Below are 14,259 nucleotides of genomic sequence, written 5' to 3'. Positions count from 1 at the left end.
GATTTAAACAAAACCACAGTGTAAAGAACTATACAAATATCACAGATAGGTACTAACTTTTACTAAAAATTTCAATTTGTGCTGTATTGGCCATTCTCAAAGAGAATGTTACACCCCTGCACCACGGTGAGGTTACAGCACGCGCAGGGGATTTCCTAGTTCTACACTGAACTTGTGCCTTCTTCGTTTCAAGAAATTGAGTGGGATGGAGATCATAACTACTGAATTATGTTTCTCATTTATTTGAAGAAAAAAAAAGAAGTTACTGTCCATTATAACAGTTATAGTATGTTTTGTTTAACGACACCACTAGATCACATTGATTAATTAATCATTTTGACACATTGTCTTTGAGGAAACAGGTTACATTTTTTACATCATAATTTATGCAACTTAGCTTGGTCAGACCTTTCATTCAACATCAGAACTGTGTTTCTAGCTTCTGTAATAAAAACGTTATATACCACTACCAATATGGTCATTGGCGTCAACATGAAAACTAATAATCAACATTACCAAGACACTACATCCCATACAGTATACATTTTACATACCACAGATATATGTTCTACTAAATGACACTACACTGAGCTGGAAACATGCACCAGAAATCCACAGATAAAAATAAAAAGCGACTTTGTTTTAAAAAGAACACTTTTTCATGTTTGTGACGTCATAATTTATGCAACTTAGTTCCACAATAACAATAATGGTTTTAATATATATTTAGAGGATGGTCACACCTTTCATTAAACACAAAAAAATATGATTACCGACAGGATGCTACATTGAGGCACACCCATCTCTTGGGAGTGAGAATCGGATAACGTAGATCCCACTCGTACCTTGAAAGACGTATCTGTTAAGAGATAAAGTCTGGCATACGACCTCTTAGGCCCATGTTATGGAGGTCTTTCGAAATCCATTGCTTCTACGTGGTATCATAAGCTTTCTCCAGGGGACAAAAAACCCCGATACAATATGCTGGTTATGGATGAAAGCATCCCCACAAAACATTTGAAATTAACAAGACAAAGCAATTTGTGAGACTCGGTATACCAGACAAGTCTACGGTTGATCATTCGCTCCATGGTTTTACAGATGCAACTTGTCAAAACGGGTATAATTATATTATTTCCACCCGCAAACCAAAGCCACTAGTTCGTTAGAGTCAATATACATAACAATCATTTTATAATTGTATTCTGACGATAGTTTGTAAACGTGACATGAGCAAAGTTACGTATATACCACATAATTTAAATTATTATAATCAATAACACGTGTTATTGCGTATGCTACATACATTGTTTTTTAGACACGTTTTTCTTATGGATCAATTGAAAATATTTCGTTGAAGTAATATCGCAATCTGTTACCTATAGAAATATGCATTAATACACGTTTTTCAATAATACGGTTATAATATCGACTGTTCCCCTTGTTGGTAATTAATTCTTCCTCTTTAAAAAGCGTGTTCTTAGAACATCACCGCACTCCCTCGGAATCAACAGACGTTGCAGTACGTAGTGTTCAACAGTCGTAAGGTAAACAGTATTAGGGTTTGTTGCAAATAGTAAACTTTGTTATTTTGTTTAGGAATTAAACAATTGTGTGTTTATATATGTTGATTTGGTTAGAGAAACTAAGATGCAACTGAAACACGTTCAAAATTACATCTTTAAAGTTATTGTTTCAAATTATGTATCGTGAAAAATAAAATCAGACAAGAGTTCGTTGATTTTAAATAATTATTTTAGTTGCAGAATAATGGGGTTTTTTCTTCGGGGGGGGGGGGGGGGGGGGTTATGGTCGGGGTTTTTTTTTGTGTAAGATGGAACTGATCTATCTTCAAAATAACCAATCAGAGAATGGGGTCCACTCAAGTGGTTCGATCCTGTGACATAAGCAAATCGACTGAGATCAATCCCGTCCCATTTATGTAGTTTGATAACGCAGACTGCTAGAGGAATGTATAAATGTTGACACGTATACCCTACTGAAAGGTTAAAGCACGCTCTCGTGAGTATATATATCCCAGGTGCTTGCTATGCACTGACTGGAAAGAAATAATGGATTACTATTAAGTTCAGCTATTAGCGCATTTTTTTTTATATCTTCATTTATTTTCGTCCTCACTGTTAAAGTCGCAGACCCCAGTTTGAACGAGTGATAATAGATACTGCGTTTGGTTAAAGTAGCAGACCCCAGTTTGAACGAGTGAAAATAGACACTACGTTTGGTTAAAGTAGCAGACCCCAGTTTGAACGAGTGAAAATAGACACTGCGTTTGGTTAAAGTCGCAGACCCCAGTTTGAACCAGTGAAAATAGACACTACGTTTGGTTAAAGTCGCAGACCCCAGTGTGAACGAGTGAAAATAGACACTACGTTTGGTTAAAGTCGCAGACCCCAGTTTGAACGAGTGAAAATAGACACTGCGTTTGGTTAAAGTCGCAGATCCCAGTTTGAACGAGTGAAAATAGACACTACCTTACGTTTCGATAAAGTCGCAGACCCCAGTTTGAACGAGTGAAAATAGACACTGCGTTTGGTTAAAGTCGCAGATCCCATTTTGAACGAGTGAAAATAGACACTACGTTACGTTTCGTTAAAGTCGCAGATCCCAGTTTGAACGAGTGAAAATAGACACTACGTTACGTTTCGTTAAAGTCGCAGATCCCAGTTTGAACGAGTGAAAATAGACACTGCGTTTGGTTAAAGTCGCAGACCCCAGTTTGAACGAGTGAAAATAGACACTACGTTACGTTTCGTTAAAGTCGCAGACCCCAGTTTGAACGAGTGAAATAAGACACTACGTTTCATTAAAGTCGCAGACCCCAGTTTGAACGAGTGAAAATAGACACTACGTTACGTTTCGTTAAAGTCGCAGACCCCAGTTTGAACGAGTGAAATAAGACACTACGTTTCATTAAAGTCGCAGACCCCAGTTTGAACGAGTGAAATAAGACACTGCGTTTGGTTAAAGTCGCAGACCCCAGTTTGAACGAGTGAAAATAGACACTACGTTACGTTTCGTTAAAGTCGCAGACCCCAGTTTGAACGAGTGAAATAAGACACTACGTTTCATTAAAGTCGCAGACCCCAGTTTGAACGAGTGAAAATAGACACTGCGTTACGTTTCAATAAAGTCGCAGACCCCAGTTTGAACGAATGGAAATAGACACTGCGTTACGTTTCGTTAAAGTCGCAGATTCCAGTTTGAACGAGTGATAATAGACGCTACGTTTGGTTAAAGTCGCATACCCCAGTTTGAACGAGTGAAAATAGACACTACGTTTGGTTAAAGTAGCAGATCCCAGTTTGAACGAGTGAAAATAGACACTGCGTTTGGTTAAAGTCGCAGACCCCAGTTTGAACGAGTGAAAATAGACACTACGTTACGTTTCGTTAAAGTCGCAGACCCCAGTTTGAACGAGTGGAAACAGACACTACGTTACGTTTCGTTAAAGTCGCAGATCCCAGTTTGAACGAGGGATAATAGACGCTACGTTTGGTTAAAGTCGCATACCCAGTTTGAACGAGTGAAAATAGACACTACGTTTGGTTAAAGTAGCAGATACAGTTTGAACGAGTGAAAATAGACACTACGTTTCGTTAAAGTCACAGACCCCAGTTTGAACGAGTGAAATAAGACACTACGTTTCATTAAAGTCGCAGACCCCAGTTTGAACGAGTGAAAATAGACACTGCGTTACGTTTCGTTAAAGTCGCAGACCCCAGTTTGAACGAGTGAAAATAGACACTGCGTTACGTTTCATTAAAGTCGCAGACCCCAGTTTGAACGAGTGGAAATAGACACTACGTTACGTTTCGTTAAAGTCGCAGATCCCAGTTTGAACGAATGAAAATATACACTGCGTTTGGTTAAAGTCGCAGACCCCAGTTTGAACGAGTGAAAATAGACACTGCGTTTGGTTAAAGTCGCAGACCCCAGTTTGAACGAGTGAAAATAGACACTACGTTACGTTTCATTAAAGTCGCAGACCCCAGTTTGAACGAGTGAAAATAGACACTGCGTTACGTTTCATTAAAGTCGCAGACCCCAGTTTGAACGAGTGGAAATAGACACTGCGTTACGTTTCATTAAAGTCGCAGACCCCAGTTTGAACGAGTGGAAATAGACACTACGTTACGTTTCGTTAAAGTCGCAGATCCCAGTTTGAACGAGGGATAATAGACGCTACGTTTGGTTAAAGTCGCATACCCAGTTTGAACGAGTGAAAGTAGACACTACGTTTGGTTAAAGTAGCAGATCCCAGTTTGAACGAGTGAAAATAGACACTACGTTTCGTTAAAGTCGCAGACCCCAGTTTGAACGAGTGAAATAAGACACTACGTTTCATTAAAGTCGCAGACCCCAGTTTGAACGATTGAAAATAGACACTGCGTTACGTTTCGTTAAAGTCGCAGACCCCAGTTTGAACGAGTGAAAATAGACACTGCGTTACGTTTCATTAAAGTCGCAGACCCCAGTTTGAACGAGTGGAAATAGACACTACGTTACGCTTCGTTAAAGTCGCAGATCCCAGTTTGAACGAGTGAAAATATACACTGCGTTTGGTTAAAGTCGCAGACCCCAGTTTGAACGAGTGAAATAAGACACTGCGTTTGGTTAAAGTCGCAGACCCCAGTTTGAATGAGTGAAAATAGACACTACGTTACGTTTCGTTAAAAGTCGCAGACCCCAGTTTGAACGAGTGAAATAAGACACTGCGTTTGGATAAAGTCGCAGACCCCAGTTTGAACGTGTGAAAATAGACACTACGTTACGTTTCGTTAAAGTCGCAGACCCAAGTTTGAACGAGTGAAAATAGACACTGCGGTTTGTTAAAGTCGCAGATCCCAGTTTGAACGAGTGAAAATAGACACTACGTTACGTTTCGTTAAAGTCGCAGATCCCAGTTTGAACGAGTGAAAATAGACACTGCGTTTGGTTAAAGTCGCAGACCCCAGTTTGAACGAGTGAAAATAGACACTACGTTACGTTTCGTAAAAGTCGAAAATCCCAGTTTGAACGAGTGAAAATAGACACTGCGTTTGGTTAAAGTCGCAGATCCCAGTTTGAACGAGTGAAAATAGACATTACGTTTGATTAAAGTAAAGTTGTTTTATTTAACGACGCCACTAGAGCACATTGATTTTTTCTTATCACCGGCTTTTGGACGTCAAACATATGGTCATTCTGACACTGGGTTTTTTAGAGGAAACCTGCTGTCGCCACATAGGCTACTCTTTTACGACAGGCAGAAAGGCATCTTTTATTTGCACTTGCCACAGGCAGGATAGCACAAACCATGGCCTTTGTTGAACCAGTTATGGATCACTGGTCGGTGCAAGTGATTTACACCTACCCAATGAGCCTTGTGGAGCACTCACTCAGAGTTTGAAGTCGGTATCTGGATTAAAAATGCCATGCCTCGACTGGCATCCGAACCCAGTACCTACCGGCCTGTAGACCGATGGCCTAACCACGACGCCACTGAGGCCGGTCTACGTTTACTTAAAGTCGCAGACCCTACTTTGAACGAGTGAAAATAGACATTACGTTGGTTAATCTACAATCCTGTAAGACATCTGGATAAGTTAAAATACACTGAAACAAGAGTCTGTGGTCGATGTTGAAACGGAGGAATACCCTATATAACTAGACTAGATCTTGTCTCTATAACCATTATTTGTCAGAGGTACGCGCGTTACACCTGGAAGGAAGGAAATGTTTTATTTAACGACGCACTCAACCCATTATAATTACGGTAATATGGCGTCGGACATATGGTTAAGGACCGCACATGTATTAAGGGAGCAAACCCGCTGTCGCCACTTCATGGGCTACTCTTTTCGATTAGCAGCAAGGGATCTTTTATTTGCATCAGCCGACAGACAGGATATCACATACCGCGGCCTTTGATGTACCTGTCGTGGTGCACTGGCTGGAGCGAGAAATAGCCCAATGGGCCCACTGACTGGAATCGATCCCAAACCGACAGCGCATCAAGCGAGCGCTTTACCACTGGGCTACGTCTCGCCCCGCGTTACACTAGGATGACCACAAACGCTTCAGATGTATGGAAATGGATGTTCGAAACAATAAAATATAAGTAGTCTGATTTTAATTGTGAAAAGTAGCTTTAATGGTGAAAAATACGCCGTGGTGTTTAAAAACTAGGGTCTGTCATTTTAATGTACGCTATCCTAGGCAGACATCTCGGCTATCTGTGCTGACTGCCCAGGATATTCTATTACACATTTTAACCAGATATCCCTGAAGATGTTATCCCTGGTTGGCGTTTTGTGTCTGGCGACAGTGCTGCTTGCTCACCCAAGTGAGAGAGAAAAGAGAGGTTAGTGAACGATTGTTATTTACTCTTTCATTGAAAACCACCGAATTAAAGGGACATTCCTGTGTTTGCTGCATTGTAAGATGTTTCCGACTAATACAATATTTCTACGATTAAATTTATATATTAAATATATTTTATTGTTTAGAATATCAGTGTCTGTATATTCAATGTGTTTCTGATTGTCTTAATACTTGTAAGAAGCCCAAACCGGATTTTGTCTTCAAATAATTTCGTATGTACGAAAAAATTATATTTTAGGAAATAAAATGAAATTTAACTTAGTATAAATATTAGAACGATCAGAAATGCGTTTAATATACAACCACTAATATTTTATGCAAAAAATATATTTGATATGTAATTACAATCGTTAAAACGTCTCTGTTAGTCGATAACATCTTAAAAATTGCAGCCAACTCAGGAATGTCCCTTTAAAGGGTGTGTCCTGCGTTTTTAGACCGAAGGACTAATCACAGAGCACCTATGGGAGCCCAACCACCACATCCTCCATTGAGGCAAGGTTCCAGCAAAGAGCTACCTTTAGATCAACTAATTCAAATCAACCAATCAGCACCATTTCAATTTCGATGAAACATTTTAAATTAGGTGTCAAAATTACCTTTAAAAAATTACAGAACAGAACAGGACCCATATTCACAAAAAAGTGTAAATTTACGTCTACGACTAGCACTTACGTGTGCCGTAGATTTACGTTTACGTGCAAGAAGCACCTTATTCTCAAAGATGGTCGTAAATGTAAACGTAACTTAGTTGGATGTAAATCTACGATTTAACATTCTCACTGGAGTAATTAATAAAAACACATTAGAAACGATGGCTACTGGGTAAATAACAAATGCGCAAAACGCAATTTTGTTTGTCGTCTGCTAACAAAAACATTGCGAACAGTGAACCATGGCATTTTGGTATTGGTGGGGATCCGCGTTTTGGTACGAACTTGAGGACATTTCTTGAAAAGGAAAAGATAACTCAGGAGAAATTGGCCAAGTCGAAAACATCCCTTCGATCAGGAACACAAATATGTTCAATCCGTGGGCGTTCGCCATAGCAAACTGATTCATTTATTGGAAATGCTGCTAGTTTCCGTAAATAATAGTAAATAACGGCGATCGTGCTTGATTTATTATATGTACACAACTTACGTGCAGCGTTAGTTGCAACCTGAGGCACTCTTATATTTACGTCCAACTTTACACGTAACTTACGTTTTCGTGGTTTCGTGAATAGCTCTTCAGTCGTAGATTTACGTTTACGAGTAAAACTAGGCTTACGATATTTTGTGAATATGGGTCCAGAACTTTATTTAACTCAAAGCCACCATCCGGTGACATCAGAGGAGTACATTATATAAATTATATATACATATACACGCATACGTTAAGTGACAAGTGTTTATAACAAACAAATACGTAAGATTAGGCTATATAAAATGGGTTTTCAGGAGGTAAAGTGGTTATTTATAATATTAATAAGTGCACAAAGTTTTTTTAAGGATGCTGACACGTTTACAGTTGAACAGTTCTCTGAATTTAATTACATTTCGTCTAATAACATAGTATGGCTTTAGTAATCTTTTTCGTTCCTTGTTGAATTTATCACAAATAAAAATATGATGAAACTCATCTCCGATATCACCTATATTACATAATGTACATGTTCTATCTTCTTTTGGAACACTGGACCACCTGCCCTTTTCAATTGGTAAGTCGTGATTAGATATGCGAAATCGGAGAAAAGTAATATAATTTTTCCTGTTAAGTATATTAAAGTAACTTTCAAATTCTATTTTCTCTTTAAAAAGCAGGTGTGTAGAACATTTCCCTGATTCAGTAATACTGTTGTGCCAGTTCTGAGTATATTGGTCTTCTAGTCGTAACTTTATGGTTCGTTTTAGACATGGAATAGATATAAAATGCTGTGCGTCCCATACATTATTATAACCGAGTCTGTAAAATATATCTTGTATATGTACAATCCATTTATATTCTGTACCATATTGAATAAAGTCATAAAACATTTGTTTGTAAACGCACAAGGATAATTTTGTACTTCTACCTGTTAAAAGTCTAGCCCAAAAACAGACCATTCTGCAAAATACAATCAGGTAAAGTGGTTTTCTTCCAAATTCACCATATAACATATTTATAGGAGTATTCTATCGAACTGGAGCTAGATATTTAAAAAATTGAATATGAAGTTTTTCTATATTATCGAGATTAGCAAAACCCCATATCTCGCACGCATACGCAACATTTTTTGACTTTTATCCTACGGAACATAGCACCAAAAAAACCAACAACAACAACAAAAACCCGTCGCCCGCTACCGGCTCCACATGTCAGCGCAGACGACTCCCTCTCCCACCCCTCAAACCTTTTCCTGTTCTGGCCGGAGGAGCCGGCGAAAGTCAACACCTGCGCTGATGACAGACGTGTGCTACAGCAGCTTGTTCTCAATGTGCACGTTAAAATCTGTGACCTGGCCTGTTTGTCCCCCCCCCCCCCCCCCTAAAGTAACACACACACACACACACACACACACACACACGCACATATATATGTAAACATATTGTATTTACCGGATATCTTTTAAAATGGCTAAAACCCAAGAATATTCCCTTTAGTAATGCAATTCGCGTAACCAGGATTATGGGGGGGGGGGGGGGGGCACCCACATTAGGGTGATACACTGTCTATTAGCTGTCGGAGTGAGTGACGCATATACTGGAAAACCATGTTACGTACTGAATATGGAAGAGGAGAATTTTAATGTTAATTTTGTTGTAATAAATATCTATCCTGTTCTGTTCTGATATTAATATCCCGTTCCCCCACTAGGTATGAGCCTGGTACAGTGTTGACAAAATGTAGCTTGAACCTTTAATTGTTTTTCAGCTGCAGGCTGTGATTTTCAGGGCCAGAATTATGACGACGGCCAAGTGTTTACCATAGCATTAAGCGGCCCGTGCATCAAATACACCTGCAATGCTGGTAGCGTCGGACCCACGACGATTGGTACGTATTATCTAAGTTAATGCATAGTCAAACCTGTCACATTCTAGGCTCAGACCATCAACTGTCACGACGGAGCTGGTCAACTCGATTGTTGTGGTGTAACATCAACAACTCCCAACTCTCGAGAGGTGCGCTCAGATTAACACCTAATCGGCCGTAGACGTCGTATACGACGAGAATCTACTTATAAGAAATGTTTGATTTGTTTAACGACACCACTAGAGCACATTGATTTATTAATCATCGGTTATTGAATGTCAAAATATGGTCATTTTGACACGGTCATAGAGAGGAAACCCGCTACATTTTCCCATTGGTAGCAAGGGATCTTTTATATGCACCATCCCACATACAGGATAGCACATGCCACGGCCTTTGATATACCAGTCGTGGTGCACTGGCTGTGACGAGAAATATCCTAAAATGGGCCCACCGACGGGGATCGATCCCAGATCGACCGACCACTGGACTACGTCCCGCTCCTCTGCTTGTAAGAGTGTTCAGACTAGCAACGGGACGATCGTAGGAATCGTGAGATCGATGAGTTGTCCAACTCCGTAGTGACAGTTGGTAGTATGAGCCTAGCATTAAGCGGCCACACACGGGAGTAGGCAGGTTTTAAGGAGGTTGATTTTATATGTTCGTCATATTTTAAAATGGCTGCCACCGCCATTATATAAAAATAATACCTTAATAATTTAGAAAGATGCAACCAGTATATATACCAGACAAGTCTACGATTGATAATTTGTTCCATGATATTACAGATGCAACTTGTCAAAGCGGGTAATTGTATGATTATCACCCGCTAATCTATTTTGTTTTTGTTTAACGACACCACTAGAGCATATTGATTTATTATTTATTGACTATTGGATGTCAAACATTGAGGAAACCCGCTACATTTTTTCCATTAGTAGCAAAGAATCTTTTATATACACCGTCCCACAGACAGGGGATCGATCCCAAACCGACCGCGTATCAAGCGAGCGTTTTACCACAGGGACACGTCCCGAGTGTCCGCCAACCTACGTTACAAGGTCACTAGTTCGTTTCAGTCAATTTACATCACAACTGTATTCTAATAATAGTACAATCAATAACACGTGCTATTACGTATGCTACATACATTTTTCAGACAATATATATCCACTATTTCAAGGAAGTGCTATGTGATGGTAATAGTTTTATGGAGGATTAAAGCCATATTTGTCCATATTTCAAGATGGCCACTCATGTAATTACCAAAGGTCACACTGTTGAATCAGCACATTTTAAAATACATTTAATCGGTGAAGGACTGTGCACCGATTAAATGTATTTTAAAATGTGCTGATTCAACAGTGTGCACTTGAGTCCTGTGCTTCTACAAATATATTTCCTTTTACAAATGTAAGTCTGCCTGTCCCGTTCTAACCACGAGTGGTATATCAAAGGCCATGGTATGTGTTGTCTTGTCTATGAGATAAGGCGTATAAAAGATCCCTTGATGCTAAAGAAAAAAGTTAGTGGGTTTCCTTTTGAAGGTAGAGTGTCAGAATTACCAAGTGTTTGCACCCGCCCCCCCCCCCCCCCTCCCAATAACCGATGATTAGTTAATCATTATGCTCCAGTGGTGACGCCAAACAAAACATTATTTTAACATTTTGCATCCACACTTGATACCCCTGCGCGTGCTGTAACCTCACCGTGGTGCAGGGGTGTAACATTCTCTTTGAGAATGGCCAATACAGCACAAATTGAAATTTTTAGTAAAAGTCACTATCTATCTGTGATATTTGTATTTTTGCACAGTTCTTTACACTGTTTTTATTTAAATCTTGAATTTTTATATTGATGTTGATCATCACCTTATTTGTTTGCATTACCATAGTTAGACACCCAATAGCCGATGTATTTTTCGTGCTGGGGTGTCGTTAAACATTCATTCATTCATTCAGTCCACACTTGATCAGCTAACTGAAGAATTTTGAGACTTCTGGTTGTGTGGTCCAAATCCGATTTCATACAGGTCTCACTTGATCAGAAACGTGTGTTGTTGAATAACATTCGCTTTTGTTCTATAGTGTATTAAATGCCCCCACCCCAATAAACCCCAACAAACAAACAACAAAACAAAACAAAACAAAACAAAACAAAACAACAACAACAAAACAACAAAAACCCAAAACCAAATCAAAACACCCCCCCCCCCCCCCCCCAAAACCCCAACAACAACATATTAGTTGTTATATATTTATGTATGTATGTACACATATACATACATACATACATATACAAAATCAAACAAACACTAACAAAAAGCCTTACAAAAACAATTTCAGACAAAAACAAAACACAGCAACACACCCAAAACCCCCCAACAACAAACGTTTGTTTTTGGCGGAGGTGGGGGGTGTTGGTGTGGGGTGCGAACGTAAACAATTGCCAATGATTATTTGCATTATCTATTTAGAGTGTAAGTGTTTGGGTGGGTGGTGGTGGTGGTGTGGGGTGCGAACTCAAACAATTGCCAATGATTATTTGCATTATCTGTTTAGAGTGTAAGTGTTTGGGAGGGTGGTGGTGGTGGTGTGGGGAGCGAACTCAAACAATTGCCAATGATTATTTGCATTATCTATTTAGAGTGTAAGTGTTTGGGTGGGTGGTGGTGTTGGTGTGGGGTGCGAACTTAAACAATTGCCAATGATTATTTGCATTATCTATTTAGAGTGTAAGTGTTTGGGTGGGTGGTGGTGGTGGTGTGGGGTGCGAACTCAAACAATTGCCAATGATTATTTGCATTATATATTTAGAGTGTAAGTGTTTGGGTGGGTGGTGGTGGTGGTGGTGGTGGTGTGGGGTGCGAACTTAAACAATTGCCAATGATTATTTGCATTATCTATTTAGAGTGTAAGTGTTTGGGTGGGTGGTGGTGTTGGTGTGGGGTGCGAACTTAAACAATTGCCAATGATTATTTGCATTATCTATTTAGAGTGTAAGTATTTGGGTGTGTGGTGGTGTTGGTGTGGGGTGCGAACTTAAACAATTGCCAATGATTATTTGCATTATCTATTTAGAGTGTAAGTGTTTGGGAGGGTGGTGGTGGTGGTGTGGGGAGCGAACTTAAACAATTGCCAATGATTATTTGCATTATCTATTTAGAGTGTAAGTGTTTGGGTGGGGGGTGGTGGTGTGGGGTGCGAACTTAAACAATTGCCAATGATTATTTGCATTATCTATTTAGAGTGTAAGTGTTTGGGTGGGTGGTGGTGGTGGTGGTGTGGGGTGCGAACTTAAACAATTGCCAATGATTATTTGCATTATCTATTTAGAGTGTAAGTGTTTGGGTGGGTGGTGGTGGTGGTGTGGGGAGCGAACTTAAACAATTGCCAATGATTATTTGCATTATCTATTTAGAGTGTAAGTGTTTGGGTGGGTGGTGGTGTTGGTGTGGGGTGCGAACTTAAACAATTGCCAATGATTATTTGCATTATCTATTTAGAGTGTAAATGTTTGGGTGGGTGGTGGTGGTGGTGTGGGGTGCGAACTTAAACAATTGCCAATGATTATTTGCATTATCTATTTAGAGTGTAAGTGTTTGGGTGGGTGGTGGTGGTGGTGTGGGGTGCGAACTTAAACAATTGCCAATGATTATTTGCATTATCTATTTAGAGTGTAAGTGTTTGGGTGGGTGGTGGTGGTGGTGGTGTGGGGTGCGAACTTAAACAATTGCCAATGATTATTTGCATTATCTATTTAGAGTGTAAGTGTTTGGGTGGGGGGTGTTGGTGTGGGGTGCGAACGTAAACAATTGCCAATGATTATTTGCATTATCTATTTAGAGTGTAAGGCTGACGATGGGACGTGTGTTCCATTTGGCACCAAGAAGACAAGCATGTGTCGAGTTAGCGAGTGTGGACAAAACGCCAAAGGATATATTGGCTTCTTCCCAATTGCAGGCTCAAATTATGGTGTGTATATTAGGACCCAATAGCAAGATCTTTTCGCCTTGACATTATAAAGACACGGGTAGATCAAAACTCTATATAAGTGTTAGCCGCGGGTTTCCCGTCTCTTTCTTTCTCTCGACAAAATGTCAGGAGGGGTGGGTGGTGTAACTCAGCGGCAAAGCGCTCGGTGGGGCCCATTAGGCTATTTTCCAGCCAGTGCACCACCATTGGTATAACAAAGGTCGTGGTATATGCTGTCCTGTTTACTGAAAAGTGCATATAAAAGAACCCTTAATGTAACAACGTTGCGGGGTTTGTCTCTAAAACCAAATAACCAAATGTTTGAACGTCAAATGTTAAACGAAACAAATCTTTCCTTTGCAGAATGTCAAGACAAGGATGGCAAATGTGGCTACCATAATGGGGACAAGGTGACGCATGTCATCAACTCGAAAGCCTACAGCTGCACATGCACGATAAAAGGCAACACTGTAGGTTACAGTGCATGCTCTTGGTTGCCATGAAGAATTACAAGCCACATGTCATGACACGGCAAAACAAGACATGTTGAACGGTTCTATATGACATTCAAATAAAACATAAACGAAAGCAACCCACAATAGAAGTGTTTAGTTTTTTTGTGTGAATCTAAGATTCCAAAATTGTTGAAAATAAAACTAAGAAACTATCACTTTATATGTTTAAAATCCCTTAAAACAATCATTCAGATAGTTCACAATAGTAGAGAAACATAATACAGTTCCGTGACCAATTTACGGGGACAAAGGTTTGAAAGACCCTTCTTTTGTCACTGTTAAGAAGTGCGCAATGGAGTTCAAGAGGAGAAGAGAGCCTCGAAGATGATGCAAGAGCAGGACGATCTTCAACTGCCACTTCCAGGGAAATGCTAATAAAATACAAGGATGGT

The 14,259-nt window shown here is 39.7% G+C and overlaps 1 protein-coding gene across 3 annotated transcripts; it reads left to right on the top strand.

The window, feature by feature from the left end:
- Nucleotides 1–1,082: 1,082 nt before the first annotated feature.
- On the top strand, nt 1,083–13,951 carry LOC121378399. Of its 3 annotated transcripts, XM_041506552.1 has the most exons (5): nt 1,093–1,547; nt 6,280–6,364; nt 9,280–9,399; nt 13,224–13,352; nt 13,716–13,951. In XM_041506552.1, exons 2-5 carry the CDS (start codon nt 6,292–6,294, stop codon nt 13,853–13,855), a joined length of 462 nt encoding a protein of 153 aa, XP_041362486.1. In that variant the 5' UTR covers nt 1,093–1,547; nt 6,280–6,291; the 3' UTR covers nt 13,856–13,951. The 3 variants fall into 3 exon arrangements, 2 of the variants coding, with proteins under 2 accessions (XP_041362486.1, XP_041362487.1); XR_005958722.1 differs by lacking the exon at nt 6,280–6,364 and having other exon boundaries at nt 1,083–1,547; XM_041506553.1 differs by lacking the exon at nt 1,093–1,547 and having other exon boundaries at nt 6,262–6,364.
- The last annotated feature ends 308 nt before the right edge of the window (nt 13,952–14,259 follow it).

Source organism: Gigantopelta aegis, chromosome 8 (genome assembly GCF_016097555.1).
Source record: "Gigantopelta aegis isolate Gae_Host chromosome 8, Gae_host_genome, whole genome shotgun sequence".
Classification (NCBI taxonomy): domain Eukaryota; kingdom Metazoa; phylum Mollusca; class Gastropoda; order Neomphalida; family Peltospiridae; genus Gigantopelta; species Gigantopelta aegis.
This window is presented reverse-complemented; position numbering and strand designations above follow the sequence as displayed.

Excerpts from the sequence above, each read along its gene's own strand:
- LOC121378399 (XM_041506552.1), top strand. The coding sequence starts at position 6,292 with ATGTTATCCCTGGTTGGCGTTTTGTGTCTGGCGACAGTGCTGCTTGCT. Across the intron at positions 6,365-9,279 it reads AAGTGAGAGAGAAAAGAGAG|CTGCAGGCTGTGATTTTCAG; the intron begins GTTAGTGAACGA and ends ATTGTTTTTCAG. Across the intron at positions 9,400-13,223 it reads CGTCGGACCCACGACGATTG|AGTGTAAGGCTGACGATGGG; the intron begins GTACGTATTATC and ends TTATCTATTTAG.